At 46.9% G+C, this 25,562-nt stretch overlaps 1 protein-coding gene and 1 long non-coding RNA gene across 3 annotated transcripts in view; both read left to right on the forward strand.

Annotated features, from left to right (window-relative positions):
- Positions 1-12,701, forward strand: part of LOC141102617 (contactin-4-like) — a gene marked incomplete at its 5' end in the record, with an annotated part of 31,294 nt that extends 18,593 nt beyond the window's left edge. Inside the window, 1 exon segment of one of the 2 annotated variants that reach the window (XM_073591524.1) lies at positions 1,430-12,701. In XM_073591524.1, the coding sequence (XP_073447625.1) occupies positions 1,430-1,498 (69 nt within the window). 2 annotated transcript variants of the gene reach the window in all.
- Positions 12,702-13,679: 978 nt separating this feature from the next.
- Positions 13,680-23,382, forward strand: LOC141102619 (uncharacterized). Its single transcript, XR_012235173.1, has 2 exons — positions 13,680-15,230; positions 22,949-23,382. It is a non-coding gene; the product is annotated as an uncharacterized lncRNA (long non-coding RNA).
- Positions 23,383-25,562: the final 2,180 nt, after the last annotated feature.

A 25,562-nucleotide genomic window follows, 5' to 3' on the forward strand; every position in this document is an offset into this window, starting at 1 on the left:
ATCTGGTCTCATACAGTACACAGAACATGGAAATGCAATTATTTTAGTAAATATTAACTGCTAAACACCCTTTCTCAGCAGTACATAGCAGCCTTATGACTTCTATCATTGTCCAGCTGCACACTGGTTAAAGCTTGTAGGAGGAGTTTTCATTCTCCTCTGACTGTCCTATGAGGCTGCATGACCCCTGACCCTCTGTCTGGACAGTGCTGATTGGCCCTGTGCTGATCACATGCACCCTCCCAAAAATAAAAAAACTCTCTAGCAATACACACCAAACTGAGCATGGGCAGAGTGCCTCCAAGGCTCTGTACTATCAGCAGATGGATTAGGGCCAGTAAAAGAAGGGGAGGATCAGAGAAGACAGGATCAAACAGCCTTTTTTACACAATGAAGAGGATTAACCCCTTAGGTACAACAGTGCATATAACGAGCATGCTTTACTGCATATACAGAGTGATTTTACTGTTTTGGGTTTAGTAACACTTTAACTCATATGGCTTCTGTGTACTTGTTACAATGTAAGCAGATCTACAGATATACTTTGAGCTATTTTGCATATTTGTTTCTTTTTTCGTATATTCATGTATATGTCGGCATATTGGGGGTTCGTCCGGAATGGAAAGTGTTAATGGAGATGATATTCAATGTTTCAAACTGTATTATGGATATTTATTTATATGCTCCTCCCACTACACAGACCTTTGGCATCGTAAAACAATGATACCTTATCAGGCTTATTACGCCCTATCAAAGGTGGTAGTAAGTCTTATACATTCCTTTTTTATTCTGTTTTTAGGCTGCACATCATTGCTTCCTGGGTACATGATCTCTCTGGACAAGGGGAGCTTGAGGTTTCTTTTGTCCCTCTGTCCCGCACAGGTTCATTTTCTGCAAGCAGTGGGCCTGTGTTCAAGATCATAAATTGGGTCCTTCTGCCTGAGTGCCAAATTTGGGCTCCTCCCTTGGGGTGCACACCTTGCACACCCATGGAGGATGCGCCACTGGTCCTGCACCCCCTGAACTGTTGGGTCACACACCAGAAGTAGAAGAGACTGCTATCATTTATGTGTCATCTAGTACTGACGAGGGTTCTAATGCCAGGTAGGCCATAGATGAGCAGGCTTTGTAGATCCAAGATCCGCCAGTCTTCAGATCAGTATTCTTCTGCTGATACATCTCTGTGATTGTTGCCTTCAATTTGTTGTGACAGGCATATGCACAGTAATTTACCTTCCCAGGGGTAAACGAGGACAATTATAGATCAATCACAAAAAGATTGCCTAGGATATAGGAAACACTTTTCAAAGCAATCATTTACTTGAGATTTGGATAATGAGCGATGTTGAGGTTGTTTACATCACTAGCGGATGGCTTCTCCTCAGTGGCACGGTAAAAACAGCTTTTTCTCCACTTTTCTGTCTTCCAGATGCCTACGCACAAGGATCAGGTGCTTCCACGTCAAATGCCTGCACTTTATCTGCCATCAGCACCTTAATGATCTCCCTCACTGCGCGCTCCAGTTTATGACCTCGAGCCTGCCAGATCCCCCAGAGACTCCCTATTTACTCTCGGACGGTGGACCGCGATTATCCTCCACACAGCGATGGCTCCGTAGGAATATCCGGAGATAGCCCTCAGCTTATTGAGCTTCCTCCTCTCCTCTCCTGGGGGAGGATTCTTATGCACTGACGACATCTGGAATACGATGTTACCAAAGCAGTTTACATGCCGTATATGCATATTTTTTATTATTAATATCTAGTGTTTTATAGAGTTTTTTAAGGTTAACATGATGTAGATATCTACGTTTTTTGCTGTAAAATGCTGCAGGTGTCATTCAAATCTTTTCTGTCCTTCCTCTCCTTATGTAACGATTAATTACCCAGGACTATAATATTTTATAGATTGTAATCTATTTCTATGTCACATACCCTGAACCCAACTATTGGCGTCACAAGACCAATCGTCAACGCCATTCTCTGGACCTTTGAAGAAGTCGGCGTAGGCTGGAATGGGGTACGGGGGACAAGACTTTTTGGAAATTGACTTTTGGAGGGTCTTGATAATTCAACAGAAAACAAAAACACGGTTTGTTGGAAAGGTCTTTGTCATCTTTGGCTGGTTGTTTTACTCATGGGTTTTATGACATTTAACTGGTATGAAGCCCCTAAGTTTCAGTCATTCCATAATCTTTGGCTTTCACCAGTCATTTCCATTTTCATTCCAGAAAGAGTGTCTTTGGACTGTCGGGTGATAACATCAAAGTGGTGTTCCAGGAGATACTGGATCCAAGGTATATACCTGATATCTTTGAGATGTTCCAGGAGATACTGGATCCAAGATTATACCTGATATCACTGAGGTGGCACTGCAAGGGTTCTCAGACTTGATATTATGCAATTTTGTGAGGACTAGACCTTGTAGGGGCTGTAAATGGAAGAGCTCTTCAGTGCATGAAGGGTGAAAAGACGTTCTTTGGGCAGTAAGAAGAAGATGTCCATTTTTTATGGGTCATTCGGCAGAAGGTCCCCTCTTTGAGATCTTCTGAATGAATTTTTAGAAATAGGGACATGGAAAGCCTTAATATTTTATGAACTTTATTTAAAGGTGATGTCCTATGAACATTAATAAGTCTTCATCTTTTATGGACAGAAATTAAAGGAGCTTGATAGCCATTGAACTCATATGCAAAACCTGTTATGGATATCTTGTTGAAGACATAACCTTTTATAGACTATAAAGGTCTTGTAGAGGAAATGGTAGTTCTTTTTGGACAGTGATTTGAAGATATCCTTAATTTCTATAGGCAGCAAGTGACGTTCCAGTCTTATGTGAAGAGTGGCTAGTAGAAGGTATCGCCTCAATAAAAACAAATTGTTATGGACAATGATTTAGGTTATCCAAGGACAATTCCATATAGGCAGTGAGTTGAAGACTGGTAGTGACTAGTAGACAGTGTCTTCTATGGACATTGCTAATGGTTGAAGTTGTCCAAGGACAACACCCTAAGGTTTTTTATGGACATTGTTTGTGGCTGAAATTGTCTAAAGATAATACCCTTAGGTTTCTTATGGACATTGCGTGTGGTTGAAGTTGTCTAAGGACAATATCTTAAGGTTTGTTATGGACATCGCATGTGGTCGAAGTTGTCCAAGGACATAACCCTAAGGTTTCTTATGGACAATGAGTTGGAGCTCTGACTTTTTCTAGCCTACAAGAGATCATGATGTTTGCGTTTGAAGAGTAGACAGGGACCTGCCTTCGTATGTTACAAGACTGATTAAGATCAGTTTAAAATCATTTTCTTTGGAAGCAGAGTTTCCAATCTGTTTATGAGTTTTAGTCATAATCTCATTTCTACAGGAAGTAAGCGCCATTTAGGACACTTCTTTTTTTTTTTCCTTGAAGGACCATTAGAAAAGCTTCATGTTCTCACCTTTTAGCGGTTAAGATGTAGGATATTGGATATATTGGATATTATATAAACCCTGAGTAAGGCTCCCGTTGCAGATGACTCACCAGGCCTTTTTCGAGGTCAAAGGTTTCATATAAACATCGGCTTAACTAAGGCAAGGCTGCCATCCATTTTGTCGTCCAATCCAATTGGAGAAGACAGTTAAGCTATGTTCCTCATCTCATATCTTGGTTGTAAACAATCAAAATCAATTAAAACCTCTAATATATTTATAAAATATACCCTTACATAATGAATTTTGTTAAATATCCAAATCAGAGTTTTTAATATATATATATATATCTATATTATAGAGACTATATAAAAGGTACTTATGGGCGATATAATGTACATTATGCATAGAAGATGGTTTGAAATGAGATATGCATTGGGGTTAATATAAAAATGATTGTATGTACGTAGATTTTTTTTTTTCAGAGGTTCCCGAATTGTTGTCATCTGTTGAACTCCACCCAACATGAAAAATGCAGAATTTTGTAACACCAGCCTTACTTGAAAGCAAGATATTTTTAAAAATAAGCAGCCATTAGAATCAATGGGATCTGAGGGTTTCTCTTGTTTTCTCAGCTGTATGAAGAGTGACCACACACAGGAGCAACAATTCACATTCTTCCACATGTGCCTGGCAGTTGGTGGCATCAGTACTTTTTTTTTTGTTTGTTTTGTTTCAGCAGAAAGTTGTAGCTTTTAAAATGCATAGCTGGGTTCGGTTACGCAGCCATTTTAGAATATCGTTAAGTGGAATGTTTCTTCCACAGAAAATGTTCCAAAAAATGAGGCACAGCTTCAGCTTCATCTCCCCGGTATAAAGAATACTGAGACCTCAGAGGTGTTTAGCGGCAAATTATTTGTTGATGATTGCTTGGTGGTGGTGTGAGTTTTGGCAGTACTTAGAAGTAGAACATATTCTGCCCATTTTGGTACAAGATAAGAATTCGGGGTGCGTTTCTTTAAGTTATTGTGGGAAAATATTTATATTAGGGCGACAAGTAAAATCAGTCAGTGAATTGCTAATAATACCAATATTTTAGCAATGCTAATCAATTTATCCTATTTCAGATGCTAAATTATTTTTCCAGCAGCCCCTTGCATTAAAATGGAGTGGAAGTGTCTGCCTGTAGACTCCAGAGGGGGCAGAAAAGGGGTAAAATTAGACATTTCCTTCTGACTAATCGGGGGAGCGCAGTTTGAGGTGGGTGGAGTTGAGAATCGCTCACTGACAAAATCCCTGGTTAGGATAAGGTGTTCTAAAAACACCAGAAACCTGTGGATAAAGTGGGGGGTGGGGGTCTGGCTGGCTTACTCAAGTAATAGCCTGGGTAGGTTAGCCATATTCCCAAGCTAAATGATCAAATTTGAATGTACTTTTTTTAAAGTGTCTAAGGTTCATTTTAGATTTGTGAATGAACCAAAAAATAGGTACATTATATGGGCACAAGTATGTGGATTCCCCTCCAAATGATGGAGTTCAGGTGTCTCCAGTGAATGGTCCTGGTAATACTCCATCGTACAAAGCCAGCCCCATAAAGACAAGGTTTGACCAGTTTTGACAAAATACATAAATACACGGTTTGACCAGTTTGGACCCAGCCCCATAAAGACATGTTTTGACCAGTTTGGACCAGCATTATAAAGACAAGGTTTGACCAGTTTTGACAAAGTACATAAAGACATGGTTTGACCAGTTTGGACCAGCTCCATAAAAGATATGGTTTGACCAGTTTGGACCAGCTCCGTAAAGACATGGGTTGATCAGTTGGGACCAGCTCCATAAAAGACATGGTTTGACCAGTTTGGACCAGCCCCATAAAGACATGGTTTGACCAGTTTGGCCCAGCCCCATAAAGATATGGGTTGACCAGTTTGGACCAGCTCTGTAAAGACATGGGTTGATCAGTTTGGACCAGCTCCATAAAGACATGGTTTGACCAGTTTGGACCAGCCCCATAAAGACATGGTTTGACCTGTTTGGAAAAACTACATAAAGACATGGTTTGACCAGTTTGGACCAGCTCCATAAAGACGTGGGTTGACCAGTTTGGACCAGCTCCATAAAGACGTGGGTTGACCAGTTTGGACCAGCTTTATAAAGACATGGTTTGACCAGTTTGTGCAAACTACATAAAGACATGGTTTGACCAGTTTGGACCAGCTCCATAAAGACATGGGTTGACCACTTTGGACCAGTTCCATAAAGACATGGGTTGAACAGTTTGGACCACCAGCTCCAAAAAAGACATGGGTTGACCAGTTTGGACCAGCTCCATAAAGACATAGTTTGACAAATTTCGTGTGGAGGAACTAGAGTGTCCTACACAGAGCCCTGACCTAACCCCTACTGAACACCTTTGGCATAACTTGGAATGCAGGTTGTGAACCAGTTTTGTTTTTTTTTGGTGCCCAACATACGAGCCAGGTCTTCTCATCCAACATCAGTACCTGATGTCACAAATGGGCACAAATTCCCATAGACACCGTCCAAAATCTTGTGAAAAATCCTCACAGAAGAGAGAAGGATGTTAAAGCCACAAATAAGCTCCAAATTAATGGCCAAAGTTTTGAAATAGGATGTTCAGCAGGCTTATGTAGGTGTGAGGATCAGATGTTCACAAACTCGTGGCCATATAGCATTTGTATTTTGCAAGCTGGACTGGACTGGACATTTGGCCAGTCAGTTCCCTGGTGTCCCTTTTCGCATGAGGCACTCCAAGATTGAGCACAACAGTAAATGTAAATACAATGTAGTGCAAGTTTTGCATAAAGCCGACCTCACACCTTCGACACCAGAATTACCACCACTGACACCACTGGCCAAAACACTGTTGACTAGCAAGAGAACAGCGACAAAGCAGTATCTTGCCGGTTCAGACAGTAAAGGTACAATGCCATAGGAGAGGGTAAGGTACCTCTTAGCAATCCTGCTACTGGCCAGTTGTCAGCAACAATAGTGTAACATGGCCCTCAGGCTAATGACATAGAGGAGCACCTGTCTAAATGATGGAAAATGTTCGCTTGATGGTTTTATGAGTGTAAGGACTTCATGGTCTTGCCACATGTGACAGAAAACTAGAGATCTTTATCTTTTTTTAAGTGCAGTCCACACCGCCAGCAGATTAGCCTGTAGCAAAAACATTTGCAAGTGTTACATTGTCCCCAATGTGCTTCCATTGTAAAATGCATCCACCTGACATCAACAATAGGGCTTACGTACATGGACAGGTAGATCTGTGTTGCTTTTGCAATTGCATTTTCTGTTTTTTAAGGTTGTTGAGCTCAGTTTTTTTTATTTTTAAAACACTCATGTTGCATTGCATTTTGGGTGCTTCCACCACATTGTGTCAAATTCAATCTTTGTTTATGATTAACAGCTGTTGATTAAACGCAAAATTCTAAAAACGCATTACAGGGACATTCTGAACCTGCAATTCTCAACCAGAGTTCCATGGAACCCTAAAGTTCCTCCAGAAGTTGCTAGTGGTTTCTTGAGCAATTGCGGTCTGACCTCCCGTCTGATAGTGCCTGCATAGTTCCTGGGCCAACATCTCTTGGCAGAGTCAGTGGGGGGGCATCAACCATCTTTTCAGCCATCTGTAGGTGCCATTCTTCTCACTGACCACCATTGTAAGGAGGTCCTTCTCCACTGACCGCTGGTGTAAAGGAGTCTGTGTTTTTTTTCTACACATTATTATTACTTTTTTATTTGTGTTATTATTAGTGTTAAATATTTTGTAATTATAACTGAAATTTTTATTTTTTATTTAGATCACTTAAATAATGATCCACCATGAGTGTATGCCATAATCTTTATTCTTGTATTTCCTTTTATATATTATGACATTGATAACATTCCTTGCGTAGTAGATATCATTTTAGGGGTTTCATAGGACCTTACATTTTTTTCAAGGGTTCCTCTGGTGGTAAAAAGGTTAAGAATGGTTGTTCTAAACCAAGTGAGGGCCATCAATATTTGTATTTTTTCATGAATGTGATGAAAGGTACTCTTGTAGATCAGCGTTGCTTCTGAGACCCGTGTTTGCAGACTCCAAATGTGGAGTCTAGGATATGAAAAGTAGATTTCAGGGACTTGTATTTAGATGAACTGGCCTTTTAGATGAGGGATCAACAGTCATGGAAGTCATAAAAATATGTTAAAATTTAAGCTGATAGGTTTTTTGTTCCATTATTTTATAAGGAAGTCAACCTGCGGTGGAAGTCTGGTGGACCTGGTTTTGGTCCTGGGCTGCCACCTCTCTGGTCATGATGGAAAAATCCCTCATCAGACGGTTCAGTTCCTGGATGTTTGGTTAGGAGTACCAGGTACAAAAAGTTTATCTCGCTTGTAGGCGCCTCTAAAATGTATAAGAACATCAGATGCAGCCAACAGTTTTTGAGGGAACAGTCCCTCTTCAGGGTTTGAACACAATGATTTGTGTTCGGATCAGAGAAAAGATCACTAGAAAGCCGAGATTAAGGCTCGAATAGAGCTTGAATCGGATTTCCTGGATTTGGGATAAGCGGAGTGAATTTGGCAAAACCGATTTTGCTGCCAAATGACTACTTTAGCAGTAGGCAACATTTTGCCAATGTGTAAACTCAGTTGGCTCATTGAGTTGTTGGGTTTTGGGGTATGTTTACGGTATTTTTGTTGATTTTATTGAAGTCTTCTATGAATTTATAGTTTTTTGCACCTTTAAAAACCACCCTTATCTTCTCCTTCCCCTTTGATTACAACACGTCTTTGCTGTCATGGTAAAGTTTTGCTGAAATCTCTCAAATTTTGCTAAAATTTGAGGGATGTATTCTGCCAGCGACTGAGGGTTAAAATTCAATATTTTCATGTTTTCTTGAAATTTCAAGGCAGTGGTCTCCAAACCGTGGCCCAGGGGCTGGATGTGGCCCTTTACTTGGCTTTATCTGGCTCTTTGGTCACTTTTCTCCTCCACTGATACCAACAATGGGGCACTATTGTGTCCACTGACACCAATGATGGGGCACTATTCCTCCCACTGACACCAATGATGGGGCACTATTCCTCCCACTGACACCAATGATGGGGCACTATTCCTCCCACTGACACCAATGATGGGGCACTATTCCTCCCACTGATACCAATGATGGGGCACTTTTCCTCCCACTGACACCCATGATGGGACACTATTCCTCCCACTCACACCAATGATGGGACACTATTCCTCCCACTGACACCAATGATGGGGCACTATTCCTCCCACTGATACCAATGATGAAGGCACTCTTCCTCCCAATGACACCAATGATGGGACACTATTCCTCCCACTGACACCAATGATGGGGCACTTTTCCCCCCACTGACACCAACAATGGGGCACTATTCTGTCCACTGACACCAATGATGGGGCGTTACTCCTCCCACTGATGCCAATGATGGAGCACTATTCCTCCCACTGATACCAGTGATGGGGCACTATTCCTCCCACTGATACCAATGATGGGGCACTATTCCTCCCACTGATACCAATGATGGGGCACTATTCCTCCCATTGACACCAATGATTGGGCACCATCCCTCCCGCTGACACCAATAATGAGGCACTATTCCTCTGGCTACCAATGATGGGGCACTATTCCTCCCACTCACACCAATGATGGTGCACTATTTCTCCTACTAGTACCAACGATGGGGCACTATTCTTCCCACTGACACCAATGATGGGGCACTATTCTTCCCACTGACACCAATGATGGGGCACTATTTCTCCCACTGGTACCAACAATGGGGCACTATTCTTCCCACTGACACCAATGATGGGGCACTATTCCTCCAACTGATACCAATGATGGGGCACTATTTCTTATATACCAAAAATGGGTGATTGTTCATTCCCACGGATGCCAAGACATTTTCTACTCCCACTGGCCCCAATCTGGCCCCTCTAAAGCCTAAAGGACAGTAAACAGGCCCTTTGTTTAGAAAGTTTGGAGACCCCTGTTTTAGGGGTTTCAGTTATGATGACCTCGCTCTCCAGGTGGACCCGTCACCCTCAGTTTCTGTAAGAAGCAGTTTTGTAGACCAGGAATTTTGGTGTTAGGGTTCAGATCACAGGGATTGAGAGATCTTCATAGATGTCTGTGGCTGATGTCTCTTGGTTAACTGGAAATTCTGGAGGTTGTAGCTCCCAACTGTCCCTCATTTAGAACTAAATCCTTCTGTTTTTGAACCACCATAGATGTCTATTCCACTAAACCCTTTCATTGCAACCTCTAAGGCCCCACACCTGAGAGATTGGAAGCTTCACCAGAAGCACTTCAGGATTTCCATCATATTCAGCAGTTCACACCGGAACTTGAAGTCATTTGAAGGTCGCCCCTCAAAAAAAGTACAAGAGCTTCTACAAGAGTATCCACTTCAGCCCCAGCGATGTACCCAGCTAACCATAGAGATGACCGGGGACCGGAACGTCCTCAATCATCTCTATAGTCTAGGTAAACCAGAATCAACGAGTATTTTGTCACTTCCGGATCAAACCCATCTCAGTTTGATCCAATGCTTTGAAGGGCAGAGGAGAGATCTGGGGTCTAATAGACGTCTCAGTAAAGAGTACCTGCCATTGCCCATACTATCACAAGTGATGTTGTTCATCCTTTGTGACATCAAAGTGGTTTTTTGAGCAATTGCGGTCTGGGGGGCACAGCCCACCCCAGAACCCCCCTTGATCCAGCTCTGCTGTAGACATACAAAGTCTCAGGGGCACAGCCCACCCCAGAACCCCCCTTGATCCAGCTCTGCTGTAGACATACAAAGTCTCAGGGGCACAGCCCACCCCAGCCCTCCTCTTCATCAAGCTTTGCTGAAGATGTGTAAAATCTGGGGGAGCACAGCCCACCCCCCCCAGCACCCCTCTAGATCAGGCTGTGCTACAAACATGTACAAAAACGCCTGTAAAAGCACTAAAAAAACACCAAAGACGCTCAGCTCAAGTGTGAACAGGACTGAATTTATTGCATTTATTATTTTAAAAAGTTCACATAAATTAAAAATGGAGGTGAAAAATACCTTGTGGGTTTAACCAAGCATATTTAATATACTTTATGGGCTGCTAAATTAGGGGCGTGGCAGGGGTGTGTCTTTTGCTTACCTACTCTGTGCTCTAAGGTGTCCCTCTTTCCCTTTTCAGAAAGCTGGAAAGTGTACATTTGGCCCTTGACCCATGTTGTCCCCTTAGGGCCCTTGACTCATGTTGCCCCCTTAGGGCCCTTGACCCATGTTGCCCCCTTAGGGCCCTTGACCCATGTTGCCCCCTTAGGACCCTTGACCCATGTTGCCCCCTTAGGGCCCTTGACTCATGTTAGCCCCTTAGGGCCCTTGACCCATGTTGCCCCCTTAGGGTCCTTCACTCATGTTGCCCCCTTAGGGCCCTTGACTCATGTTGCCCCCTTAGGGCCCTTGACCCATGTTGCCCCCTTAGGGCCCTTGACCCATGTTGCCCCCTTAGGGCCCTTGACCCATGTTGCCCCCTTAGGGCCCTTGACCCATGTTGCCCCCTTAGGGCCCTTCACTTATGTTGCCCCCTTAGGACCCTTGACCCATGTTGCCCCCTTAGGGCCCTTGACCCATGCTGCCACCTTAGGGCCCTTGACCCATGTTGCCCCCTTAGGGCCCTTGACCCATGTTGCCACCTTAGGGCCCTTGACCCATGTTGCCCCCTTAGGGCCCTTGACCCATGTTGCCCCCTTAGGGCCTTTGACCCATGTTATCCCCTTAGGGCCCTTGACCCATGTTGCCCCCTTAGGGCCGCCCCTATCTTAAACCAGGGGTGTGGCAGCCCCTAAATTCATATTGCTGTGTTGGCAATTTAAGCCGCTCCTTCATATATTGCAGCTTTGAAAACTTGAGTTTTTATCACAAAATGATTTTACTGCCTATAAAGCAGAACTCTCAACTAAAACGCAGAATCTGAGGAGGATTGTTGTGAAATGTTACTAAATATAACAAAAAGAGGTCATAAGGTCTTTTATATTTTATACAGATATAGCCATGTAACATGTTTCAGGTACTGGGGGTTTCTTGTCTAAGCAGCCTACAAAAGGGGAACTCGGCTCATTTATAGCCCAGCTTGAAGACGTAGGAACTGAAAAGGTGTCACCGCAGTGCACCATGGGAGGGATACGTGAATCACGGCATTCACTGCACAGGATTACATGGATCTTGCTGGCTAAAACATGTATTTCAGTTGTGCGTCTGGCTGGGGTTCTACTTTAACATTGCCCCCCAGCTTGCTTGCAGTAGAAGAGTAGCCATTGGTAGCTCTCCAGCACCGGACACGCTTGTGCCTATCAACCAATCAATCAGTTAGAATGTTTGGCAGCACAGCTCATACAGGAGAAAAGCACAGAATGTTGCAGTGCATCCTGGGAGCTGCCCTCTTTTTTTTCTGGATCAGACTTTACACACCAAGGAGAAACAAAGTACCCAAAATCAATGGCGTCTGCTGGTATATTTTCTTGGGGGGGTGGCAAACAATGCAACCCCCCCCATTTGGTTGGTCCTCGGGTCACCCGCACTCCCCCCTGGGTGGGTCGGTCAGTTGTCGGGTCACCCACTTTACCCACACCCCCCAGGACGGTCGGTCAGTCACCCGCACTCCCCTTCCAACCCCGGGTCGGTCAGTGATCGGGTCACTTGCACTCCCCCCGGGTCAATTGGTCAGTCATCGGGTCACCTGCACTCCCCCTGGGTCACTTGGTCAGTGATCGGGTCACCTGCACTCCCCCCCGGGTCAATTGGTCAGTGATCAGATCACCTGCACTCCCCCCGGGTCAATTGGTCAGTCGTCGGGTCACCTGCACTCCCCCCGGGTCAATTGGTCAGTCATCGGGTCACCTGCACTCCCCCCGGGTCAATTGGTCAGTGATCGGGTCACCTGCACTCCCCCCGGGTCACTTGGTCAGTGATCGGGTCACCTGCACTCCCCCCAGGTCAATTGGTCAGTCGTCGGGTCACCTGCACTCCCCCCGGGTCAATTGGTCAGTCGTCGGGTCACCTGCACTCCCCCCGGGTCAATTGGTCAGTCATCGGGTCACCTGCACTCCCCCCGGGTCAATTGGTCAGTGATCGGGTCACCTGCACTCCCCCCGGGTCACTTGGTCAGTGATCGGGTCACCTGCACTCCCCCCAGGTCAATTGTTCAGTGATCGGGTCACCTTCACTCCCCCCCTGGTCAATTGGTCAGTCGTCGGGTCACCTGCACTCCCCCCGGGTCATTTGGTCAGTGATCGGGTCACCTGCACTCCCCCCGGGTCATTTGGTCAGTGATCGGGTCACCTGCACTCCCCCTGGGTCAATTGGTCAGTCATCGGGTCACCTGCACTCCCCCCGGGTCAATTGGTCAGTGATCGGGTCACCTGCACTCCCCCCGGGTCACTTGGTCAGTGATCGGGTCACCTGCACTCCCCCCAGGTCAATTGGTCAGTGATCGGGTCACCTGCACTCCCCCCGGGTCAATTGGTCAGTCGTCGGGTCACCTGCACTCCCCCCGGGTCATTTGGTTAGTGATCGGGTCACCTGCATTCCCCCTGGGTCACTTGGTCAGTGATCGGGTCACCTGCACTCCCCCCCGGTCAGTCGGTCGGCGGGTCACCTGCACTCTCCTTCCAACCCGGGTCGGTCGGTCACCATCCCCACACTTACCCCATCTATCGGGCAGTGCTTCTGACGGACGACGGGCGGTGGCTTCCCCTGCGGCTCCTCCTCCTCCGCATCATGGCAGCTACCGCCGTGCGTTCCCTCCCTCCCTCCTCCTAGGCGGCCAATAGGAGCACTTCTCTTTTCGGCCAATCAGGTCTCATGACCCACTTTCTGATTGGCTGGGAGAAGAATCAGGAAGACAATAGTGAATATTCATTCACTATTGTCACACAACTGGATGGGCACCTTTTTTGAAGCCTATTAGACCCTCTGGCTCCAATCACACACTAAAAAAAAAAAAAACCCCATAGGAATCCATGTGTCCGGAGCCCTGCATGTAGATTAGGGGCCGGGCACATGGATAGGGGGGCTGCGGGGCCACCACTGCCCCAAAATTTTGATTCCTGTCCTTGTGTGTCCGGCAGTTAGCGGGAGATGAAAGCCATAAACAGCGTCTTTCTTTCATTCTCTTGTATTTTTTATGATGTGATATGGGGGGGGGTGTTGGGGGGGTTTGGGGTGTTGGAGGGGGGCTGTTTTAGATACACCCTGTGATTGTGGAGTCTTCCCTTGTATGGACACAGAGAGGAATGTACTGAATGTGGATATTAGATGATGTGACATTGTACCGGTGCGGGGGGAAGGGGCCTATATATTATTGATTTCTGATTGATCTATGAATGAGCGATCACAAACAAGCGATTAGGTGAATGTATTGCGACGGGCCGTACCTGTATACCTGGTGGCCTATAAGCCTCGTACACACGGGCTGACATTCGGAATGTGTGTACAGCTGCTCGCCCATTAGAAGCCGATCTCATGACTGACTTCTGTCGAACGATTGTACTGGAAAACCAGCAGCCAATCAGCATCCCCATCAGCGCCTTTGGCCAATGGCTGACCCTCTGGGTTGAAGGAAATGGGCCAGCAGGAGTCGGTGGTGAGGGGCTTAACATGCTTGGTGTGAGATAAGATCTATAAAATACATATATAAATATATCAAAGGTAAAAAAACTCCATGGACCACTTGATCTTTTTTCTGCCATCACTGTATGGGGTCTATTTATATATATATATATATATATATATATATATATATATATATATATATATACAAATAAATACATTGCATAGCCATTAATCTAAGGAATCTGCCTGTACATTCGTTCTGTGCGAATTGGACAAAAGGGAATATTCTTTAGACGATTTTCTCTTCTGAAGAAATGTTCTTTATCTATAGGCAGTAATATAATACTGCATTATGGCCACTAGATGGAGCTGATGAGCTTTGTAAGAACAGATACAAAATGCAACAATTCTAGAGAACACTGGAGAGAAATGTAACTATTGGATAAAATGTACCAATTTTGGACAACATTAGAGATGAATGTAACCATTGTATACAATGTAACAATTCTAGAGAATACCGGAGCTAAAGGGGTTGTAAAGGAAAAAATGTTTTCCCCTATAATTATTCCTTGTCAGGTGCTTATATCAAAAAAAGTAATTATTTTCATTAAAAAAATTTAGATATCTGTTAAAATAGCGCTTATAAATCATCCTCCGGCTTTCCTGTGTAGTTAGTATGCTGTACTTCCTGGTTTGCGGTATGCGTGCACTACAGCGACGTCACGGCAATAACGGAACTACAGTTCCCATTACGCTTAGCGTCATCGCGCATGTGCAGAGCCTTTTTTTTTTTCGCCTTACGAGAACGAGCAAAGTTCTCGTCCACACGCCACCCATAGTATCCACCCATTCCCGCCTCCCCAGCCTACGCAGCAGGACTATTTCATCTAGGCAGCAAGGGGGCGGAGTCAAGGCGGGCCAGTGAAGAATAGAAACTAAGCCAAGGGAGGTGGCGCTGCTGTGTGATATACACGCCCACTAACACACAGCCCTTGTGTCTCTATGTTCAACGTAGAGAGCGTCCTGACGCACTCATGTAGTCCAAGGGTGGGGGTGAGCACGACACTCACCACCAGGCAGAACGGCTCGCCTGATGGTGAGTAGTTACATACAGAGTAACAGGAAGTGGGGATTTTAATGAAGAAAAAAGGACATTTGCAAAGGAAATCAATGGAAGAGGTTAGTGAACGAGCACTGCATTAGGTAAAAGGAAGCTAGTTAGGAGATAATATTTTTTCCTTTACAACCCCTTAAATGTACCCATTGGATACAATGTAACAGTACTAGAGATAAAGATAATCATTGAATACAATGTAACAATTCTAGAGAACACTAGAGATAAATGTAACCAGAGTGAAGTAGCAAATAAAGGAAACTATTGATTACATTCATTTGTTAATTCCCTCCAACGTTCTCTAGAATTGTTACATTGTATCCAATGGTTACATTTGTCTCCGGAGTTCTCTAAAATTGCTGCATCTCTTGTTACAATGATGTATATAATTCCCATAGCTCCATCTAGTGACCAAAATGCCGTATTTTACCATTGCCCATTTGCTCAGAGGAGAAAATAGTCTATAGATCAGGGGTGTCATACTCAATTTTTATTGTGGGCCACATCAGCATTATGATTGTCCTCAAAAGGGCCGGTTGTATCTGTAAGATTAGATGTCCAGCACATCCCCTCCCCTTACATTAGATGTCAAGAGCCACCCCACCATCAGAAGTTGAGTCCCCCACTCTCCCTAACATCACAGTGCCCCCCCTTTCCTTATGATACTGCAGGGAAGAAGCTGAATACATTGCTTGAAAGCAGAAAGTAAGGGTCTGGAGGAGGACCAGAGGAGGGCCGGAGCTCTCCTGCAGCTGCAGGGGAGGTGCGAGGACCCTATGAAATGACCTGGAGGGCCGGTTTCGGACCGCGGGCCTTGTGTTTGACACCTGTGATACAGAACATTCATTTTTGCCAATTTGCACAGAATGAATATACATTCACAGATTTGTTGGATGAACGGCTATGCAGATTTTTTTTTTTTTATATATAAACAGATTCCTATGTTTTTATAATTCATCGATTATCAAATAGAATATCAAACAATTCAATAGACACTGTATGTATCAGTTGAATATCTGATCTGTCACAAACTATTCAAAACAATTATTTAATCAATGTGTATCAATGATCGCTTGTCTGACACACGCACAGACTTTCCTTCGATCGATCGCAAACATTTAATAAAATTCCACCGCAGCCAATCACCTTGCCAGCGTCAGAGTTGAGAACTCACAAAATCGATCCAATGGAGGGTCTGTGGTTTAAGATTTATATTCCATTCATTTTGGTCGCATTGATTGATCGCATTGATTGATCGCATTGATTGATCGCATTGATTGATCGTATTAATACATGTATGGCCACCTTTAGGCAGCGGAGCCCCGGAGAAGCGTTCGGTGGAGGGGGAGAGCGCGGATTCATGAACTCATTAAAGGCACTTTATTTTCTTACCTCTGATCTCCGGACATTTCATTTGTCTTCACATAAAATCTGCTTCTTTGTGATTCTGTTTACAAATCTCCAGTATGCAACTTTTTTCTTAAAGGTTCTCTGTACAGAAACATGTCTGCCATGCGGTTCATTAAACTTCTGTTCCTAAGGATCGGATGGCTGATTTATTCACATTCACTTTTATATTCAGCACATGTCTGCAGATGTAGAGACAGATCCCAGATCTATATACTGGATGACAATTCATATACAGCTCTGCTGGCATTGTACAGCGCATGTCATTCCAACAGCTGCCTGCAGGTGTCACTGTTTCCACTTTTGTTAAATGATACAATGTTTGTATTTGGTTTTTCTTTTTTTTTTACTTTTGTTCTGATTTTGTATTGTTTTTGTTTTGTTTACAAGTGTTGCTTTGCTTTATATATATATATTTTTTTATACACAGAGTTCAGTATGCAGAATTTTTTTATTTGTATTATTTTAGATACAGAGATCAGCATGAAAACCTAAAGAGGACCTGCCTTTAGGTCCAAAAAAATTTAAATATTTTTTTTGTTATGTTAAATGCTGAGTACAATGTCAGTGTAACACCTCCAGGTATTTATTACCTCTCCCCAGAGATTACAGGACTCCCCCCGACAATGCCTTCATCTGCTTTTTCACTCCAGAAGAACGGAGCCATCTTTGCTCAGCCATCATCCAGGGTCACCGTTCTGGACTGAGATGACACAATCCTCTAAATCCTGGTGGCCTGAGCAGTTCTTGGCTGTGTTCACAAATGCCTGACACAGGTCAGCCCCCTGCTGTGGTCTCACACCTTTTGACTTACACTAGAAAACAAAAAACAGAGGGGGGGGGCACACCAGCCCTTCGCATTACCCTAATAATGAGACGTATACTCACAAACAATCTCAGCAATCAAACACATCAGTATCCATAGTGTCCTGATGACCTGGTCAAATGAAGAAGTCCCTAACGCAAGAAGACCCTCACAAATAGCTAACGCATTTCGAGGGGGGAATCCCCTCTTCCTCAGAGCCCATGGCCCCCCCTCAAATGCATCAGCATCTTGCTTTTGGGACTTGTTCAGTTGATCAGGTTATCAGGACACTGTGGATACTAATGTGCTTGATTGCTGATGTGGCTAGTGCTAAACTTTTTTTGGGGGGAGGCAAACAAACCCCCCCAGGTCAGCATTCACCCCTCCACAGCACGGGTCCCCCCCCCCTGCACTCACCCTTCCATGGCACAGTCGCCCCCCCCCACTCACTTTTCCATGGCATGGTCCCCCCACACTCACCCCTCCACGGCACGGTCCCCCCCCATTCTGCACTCACCCTTCCCTGGCACAGTCCCCCCCCCGCACTCAGTTTTCCATGGCACGGTCCCCCCGCACTCACTCCTCCACGGCACCCCCCCACTCTCACCCTTCCATGGCACCCCTCCCCTGCACTCACCCTTCCACGGCACATCCCCCCCTGCATTCACCCTTCCATGGCACGTCCCCCCCCGCACTCACCCCTCCACTGCACATCCCCCCCGCACTCACCCTTCTACGGCACGGTCCTCCCCCCCTCACTCACCCCTCCACCTGCATATTCCCCCCCCCACACTCACTCCTCCACGGCATGCCCCCCCTGCACTCCCCCTTCCACGGCACGTCCCCCCCGTACTCACTCTTCCATAGCACGTCACCCCTCCACGGCACATCCCTCCCGCACTCACCCTTCTATGGCATGGTCCCCTCCCCGCACTCACCCCTCCATGGCACATTCCCCCCTGTACTCTCCCCACCACAGGAACGTACCCCCCCGCACTCACCTCTCCATGGCACGTCCCCCCCGCACTCACCCCTCCACGGCACGGTCCCCCCCTGCACTCACCCCTCCACGGCACGGTCCCCCCCTGCACTCACCCCTCCACGGCACGGTCCCCCCCTGCACTCACCCCTCCACGGCACGGTCCCCCCTGCACTCACCCCTCCACAGCACGCCCCCCCCGCACTCACCCTCCCCACTGCACTCACCCCTCCACGGCACACCCCCCCACACACACACACACACACACCCCTCCACGGCACAGCCTCCCCTGCACTCACCTTTCCACTGTAGGGTGTCCCCGCACTCACCCCTCCATGGCACACCCCCCCACACACAGCCCTCCATGGCACATCCCCCCCGCACTCATCTCTCCACGGCACGCCCCCCCCACACCCCTCCACGGCACGCCCCCCCACACACCCCTCCACGGCACGCCCCCCCACACTCACCCCTCCACGGTACGCCCCCCACACACACCCCTCAATGGCACATCCCCCCACACTCACCCCTCCAAGGCACATCCCCCCACACTCACCCCTCCAAGGCACGCACACACACCCCTCCACGGCACGCCCCCCCTCACACACCCCTCCATGGCATGGTCTCCCCTGCACTCACCCTTCCACGGTACCGTGCACCTGCACTCATCCCTCCATGGCTCGCCCCCCCGGAACACACCGATCCATGGCACGGCCTCCCCTGCACTCACCCTTCCACACTATGGTGTCACCCCTCCACGGCACGCCCCCCCCACACACACCCGTCCATGGCACATCCCCCCGCACTCATCACTCCATGGCACGCCCCCTGCACTCTCCCCTCCACGGCACGCCCCCCCACACACACCCGTCCATGGCACATCCCCCCGCAATCATCACTCCATGGCACGCCCCCCCTGCACTCACCCTTCCACTGTACGGTGCCCCCGCACTCACCCTTCCATGGCACGCCCCCCCCCCCCGCACACACCCCTCCACGGCACATCCCCCCCGCACTCATCTCTCCACGACACATCCCCCCGCACTCACTCCTCCACAGTGCGGTCCCCCACACTCACATTTCCACACCCCAGTCCCCCCGCACTCACCCCTCCACGGCATGGTTCCCCCCCTGCACTCACCCCTCTGCGGCACGGCCCCCCACACTCACCCTTACACAGTACCCAAGACTGGAGTGTCCTGTTTTTTGTTTTCTGATGTGTGACGTCTGGGCTTCCCCAGCCCTTAGGGGGCAGCAAAGTTTTGCTAACATTGAAGTAAATGAAGAATCTGTGGTCCATCATTGCCTCTGCATTTCTCATGTTCACCTTTTGATGTATTACTGAGTTACGATGTTGCAATCTGATCACTGGGGGAGGGGAGACTGAGGAAATGCTTCCTCCTGCCTGCAGCAGACTGATGACATCATCTTAGCCTCGGCAAGGTCACTGACTGGAGCTCAATGATGGCTTTCAATAAAAGGTGGTGTGTAGAGTTACTAACAGGTCCGATGTAATAAAAATAATCTTCTCAATGTGCATTAAAATAAAAAATATACAATTCTCATAATGGTAATACACAGAGTGGCCCCAATTCTCCTCTTCTGGGATTCTGAACCAGGCTGTGTGCATCCAAAGACACACACAGCGTGGCTTGGCCACACCCCCCTGCTCCCTCCTCACCAGATTTGACTGGCAGCAGCCCTTGGTCGGAAGTGAAGAGAGAGAGATGAGTCCTAAGCCACACATCACTACAAAAGCCTGTATGTGAGAAGTGAAAACAGGCTCCAACCAGGCCACCCCATCCAACGCATTTCGCCCCAACCATGGGGCCTAATCATGCGGTGTTCCCCTTATTTTGTAGTGATGTGCAGCTTAGGACTCCTCTCTCTTTGCACTGGTATCCACGGAGATAGGACAAGCTCCGCCCTCGTCTGCGCTCCCAGCGGCTTAATATAGAAGAGAACCTGTTGGAGCCTTGAGCAGGATTGTCATTGGTTCACAGGAAGAGCTGCAGCCGGGAACAGCTCTGGATCGCTGACAGGCTCAGGTAACTGTTTAGGGATTTAGACCCCAAATCTCTCATCTATCTTTGAAAGCAAAATATCAAAAATAAGTATGCTTTAAAAAAAAAAAAAAAAAAAAGTTTACTTCTGCCCTAGACCAGAAGTGATGTCATGACATTGGTCCGGTCCTCCAAGGCCATAGAGGCGATCAGAGATGATCTGGTCTCTGTTCACCTCTCTGGCCAGCTTCACGCACTGTCAGATCTTTTCCAGAGTTCACCGGGGAAATCTGTAAGCCTGAGAAACACTGGAGGGGGAGGGGGGGTGACCCCTCCCGTTGCTTCTAAAAGTGATCCAGCGGCTAATTAGCTGCTTCAACTGCTTTTAATAAAAAAGAGAATCGCCAGCTGAAAAAAAAAAATACAATGACTGCTTCAGCCGTAATCCCGGTAAACCACTTGCAAGCCACAATGTAGATATACATATTGCGGTCGGCGAGTGGTTATAAACTGCATGAAAGTCGCCCCTGAATGTTATGCATGCGACAGTCGTCCATTATAATTGGTCAAAGCCAAAGCATCCAAGCCGCATCCATCAAAGTTGCACTCCAAAGTCACACAACACTGCACAAGTGTGAATAGAGTCATCACTTTAACCATTGGAGACGATGTAACAATTCTAAAGGATACTAGGGGGGAATCAGCAAAGGAAACTATTAGTTACATTTATTTGCTAATTCCCTCCAGCGTTCTCTAGAATTGTTACATAGAGGTTTAAAGGGGTTGTAAAGGTTCTTTTATATATATATATATACATGTTATACTTACCTGCTCTGTGCAAGGGTTTTACACAGAGCAGCCCCGATCCTCCTCTTCTGGGGTGTCCCGCCGGCGCTCCTGGCTCCTCCCTTTCATTGGGTGCCCCCCCAGGGAAAGCCACTTTCCATGGGGCACCTGTGTAGGCTCGCTCCCGAGTCCCCACCGCTGCTTCCATTGACACAGACAGCAGCCATGCAGCCACATATTAGCGTACCTCCCTCTGTGCTGGGAGCAGTGGTGGCCCATCCGTTAGGGGCGCCTGAGCGCCGCCCCCTCTATCAATGGCCGCCACTCCCATGCTCTATCCATAGCCACCACCCCCTATTCATGCGTCTGGCCCCTTTAAGGACGTCGGGCACATGAATTCCTATGGTGTGGGTGTTTTTCTGAAGCACCTGATTGGAGCCAGAGGCTCTAATAGGCGTCAGAATAGGGTGGGCTCGGGGTGCAGAGCATCGCGCCAGGAGCCCACCCAGGTGTTACAACAGCGAATTAATTTTCACTATTGAAACACTGATCCTCAATCCGGCCAATCAGAAGCAGGTCTGGGACCCGTTTTCAGATTGGCCAAAAAGAGAAGCGTCCTAATTGGCCGCCGAAGGAGGAGGGAGGAAACAGAAGCCGCCACAATGCCCATGGAGAGCAGGGGGAGGGAAAGCCGTCGCCGCCGAGCAAGGGAAGCCGCTGGTGAAGCCCGGGAGAGGAACTGCCCACCATAGATGGGGTAAGTGCACCAGACCCACCCCACCGGCTGACCGACCAGGGAGGGGGGTGTTACTGCTTGCTGCCCCCCCCCCCCCAAAAAAAAAAATTTACCACCGGCCGCCACTGGCTGGGAGCACACCGTGCTGTGCTCTTTTCAAAGAGACCAGGGTCCCACCGTGAGCCCCCCAGGCCCCATACTAACTCGGGACCCGCAACTTCCGTTGATTGGGTATCTAGGTAATCGGTCACTGTTAAGCCCGCCCCCGTGTATCTTTTTCTGTGAATGGAGGAGAGAGATACAACGTATCACTCTCTGTCCTTGCACAGGAAAAAAAAAAGAAGCGTGTAAAAAAAACAAAAAAATTAAATAATAACAAAAAAGAAAAGAAAAAATGAAGAAAAAATACCTAGATTAAGGTTTGATCAAGGTCAGTGCCAGGGTTAGTGTTTGGGTCAAGGTCAGGGTCAAGGTCAGGGTCAGTGGGGTTTTTTTTGGGAGGGGGGGGAGACAGATTTTTTTTTTTAATTAGTATCAGTGTCGGCGTGTTTCAGGTAGGATATAAAAAATAAAACATTTTTTTAAAAATGCGCACTATTGTTTCTGGGCGGTACTCCGGGTACAAACAACACCTCACATACACACATGGGGTATCGCTGCGATCGTCAGGAGAAGGAGAATGGATTTGGGGTTGTTCTTTGGTGGAAAGTTATAGTAATAGCAAAAAATATAACGCTAAATTAAAAAAAAAAAAAAAAAAAAAGATTTTTTATTTTACCATTTTGGGCCTTAGATAATAAAAAATGAATCAGGAGATATCCATCACTATTTACCACCATATGAAAGCCCAATTTATCCTGAAAAAAAATGCGGTATAATCCACCTGGATACACAGAGTAGATGTAATAATATGTACAGTTTTACTAACACATGTCAAAGTCACAAAATTGTGCTTAGGCATTAACACTTGTTTTACCCTCGGGGTTGACGGGGTTAATACTGCTTTAAGCAAATCATTTCTTCTCTGTTCACAAAAAAGTTTCCTGAAATTCTTTTTTATTTCTAAGCGGTGAAGTGTGAGCCCGCGGCCTCGCCCCGTAACTGCGGCCAGCATTCCTGGAGGATGATGTCACGCGGCGCGCTGACAGTCAATGAGGAGCTTCTGTGGGCGAATGTTACAGCCAAACGATCGCATTCGGTCACATTCTGTACACGTTGTCACTTCTGTGTAACGCAGATAATGGTGGGAGGGAGAGAAGACGAGGACGATCGATGAGAATGGATCAGACTGCAGACACTCTCCATCCACCAAGCAAATAACCTCCAAATATTAATATTAATCGCCCCGCAGAGAATAACGCAGCCTCGTGTGGGGATCGTCCGATGCTGGAAATTCACGGAGATGCCCCAACAGAGGCAAAGCAGCAGAGGCGCCGGGGCGTTCTGTGTATTCTCATACATGGGATAAAACTGATAATAAAAGACAACTTTTTATATGAAATGATCGATACGATCCGCTGAGTGTCAACATCCAACCAATGTGTGTGCGTGGTTTAGAGCTGAACTCTGGCCAAACAGCTGCACAGAAGAAATACATACAGTGCAATGGGGAAAATAACGATCGTCTCCCCTGCAGATTGTGTAAGTTTTGCCCCCTTACATAGAAATGAAGGGTCTATAATTTTTATCATAGGTGTATTTTATATGATAGAGACAGAATATCAACCAAAAATCCAGAAAAATCACACAATACAAATGTTATAAATGGAGTTGCAGTTCAGTGAGTAAAATAAGTATTTGATCCCCAAGCAAAACATGACTTACAGTAGGTGCCGCCGATATTGTGTCAACAGCGGTGAGATTGACGCCTGCGAGCCCCGTCATGGGAGCCAGCGCCGAGCTCTGTCGCTCCTCCCCCTCGCCGCCCCCAATGGATTCCTATGGATGCGCGGCATCTCGTGGGGACGGCGAGCGCAAGAAGCACAGCCTCGCAGCCGTGATTTCCAGCGCGATCCCATCACGCTGGAAACACAATATCGGCGGCAGGTGATGTAGTAGTTGGTGGAGAAACCCTTGTTGGTGATCACAGAGGTCAGACGTTTCTTGTAGGTGGTGATCAGTTTCCACACATCTCAGGAGGGGTTTTGGTCCACTCTTCTCTACAGATCTCCTCTAAATCCTTAAAGCGGGGGTTCACCCACACCGCCAAAAAAAAAAAAATATTAAAAGCCAGCAGCTACAAATACTGCAGCTGCTGACTTTTAATACATGGCCACTTACCTGTCCCAGGGTCCAGCGATGTCGGCAGGGGACGCCGAGAACCCGCTCGGTTCTCGGCAGCTGCCGCCGCCATCCTAAGTAAGGGAATCAGGAAGTGAAGCGTTGCGGCTTCACTCCCCGGTTCCCTATTGTGCATGCGCGAGTCGCAATACGCGTCCCAAGTGGTCCCCGCTCTCTGCTGGGAGCTGTGTGTTTCCCAGGAGACAGCGCGGTGGGGATGGGAAGAAGCATAGACTCCCATGGGAGTCTATGCCAGAAGTGGGTGCAAATACCTGTCTTAGACAGGTATCTGCACCCCCCTCCCCCCTGAAAGGTGCCAAATGTGACACCGGAGGGGGGGAGGGTTCCAAAAAGCGGAAGTTCCATTTTTGTGTGGAACTCCGCTTTAAGGTTTCTTGGCTCTCTCTTGGCAACTTGAAGTTTCAGCTCCTCCATATATTTTCTATAGGATTAAGGTCTGGAGACTGGCTAGGCCACTCAATGACCTTAATGTGCTTTTTCTTAGGCCACTCCTTTGTTGCCTTGGCGGTATGTTTTGGGTCATCGTCATGTTGGAAGACCCATCCATGACCCATCTTCAGTGTTCTGGCTGAGGGAAGAAGGTTCTCATCCAGTGGGCGGCCGGTCATAGGGGGGGAAGGGTCACCGCCCCCCTAATCTATATGTATCTACATCTACATTTTTTTAAGCACATGATTAGAGCCTGAGGCTCTAATTGGCTTTAAAAAGAGTGGGCTTGGGGTGTAGAGCACTGAGCCCTGAGCCCACTCACTCGTGTGAGATTAGCGAAATTAATATTTACTATCGTCTTCCTGCTTCTCCTCCCGGCCAATCAGGAAGCGGGTCTTAAGACCTGATTGGCCGGGAGGAGAAGCGACTGTCCGCGCTCTCTTCCACAAAAACAAAGAAGCAGCGCTCGATGGGTGAAGCATAAAAAACTTGCAGACCTTTGGCCAAGTAAAAAGTTCATTTATTAGTTGCACTTCTGGGGGATAAACAACTGTCAATGATAAAAACTTGCAGGGGTTGCAGAGGCAATCATAAAAAGCAAGTAGTCAATGTAGATAATATTAATGTGAAAGAATAAAAGTGGTATCACTGTGACATCCGGGTGGAGAGGGATTAACATCAACCATAAACCAGAAGTCAGACTCAAACCAGTGTCCAAGATCAACCCCAATGGTGGAGAATCCTTGTGGGCAGCTCTATGGCTGATCGCGGGTGTAAACCCCGCTATGCTGCAGGAGGTGTGGTGTAATGTCCACCGCCGATGAATGGGACCAGGAGAGCCGTACGAGCTGGCTGGAGCCGGTGTCTTGCCGAGAATGTTTCCTCGGCGGATAAGTTCCCCCCCTGTACTGCGCAGGCGCAGCGCCTGCGCAGTACGGACTACTGTCAGCC

Source organism: Aquarana catesbeiana, linkage group LG07 (assembly GCF_042186555.1).
Source record: "Aquarana catesbeiana isolate 2022-GZ linkage group LG07, ASM4218655v1, whole genome shotgun sequence".
Lineage (NCBI taxonomy): Eukaryota > Metazoa > Chordata > Amphibia > Anura > Ranidae > Aquarana > Aquarana catesbeiana.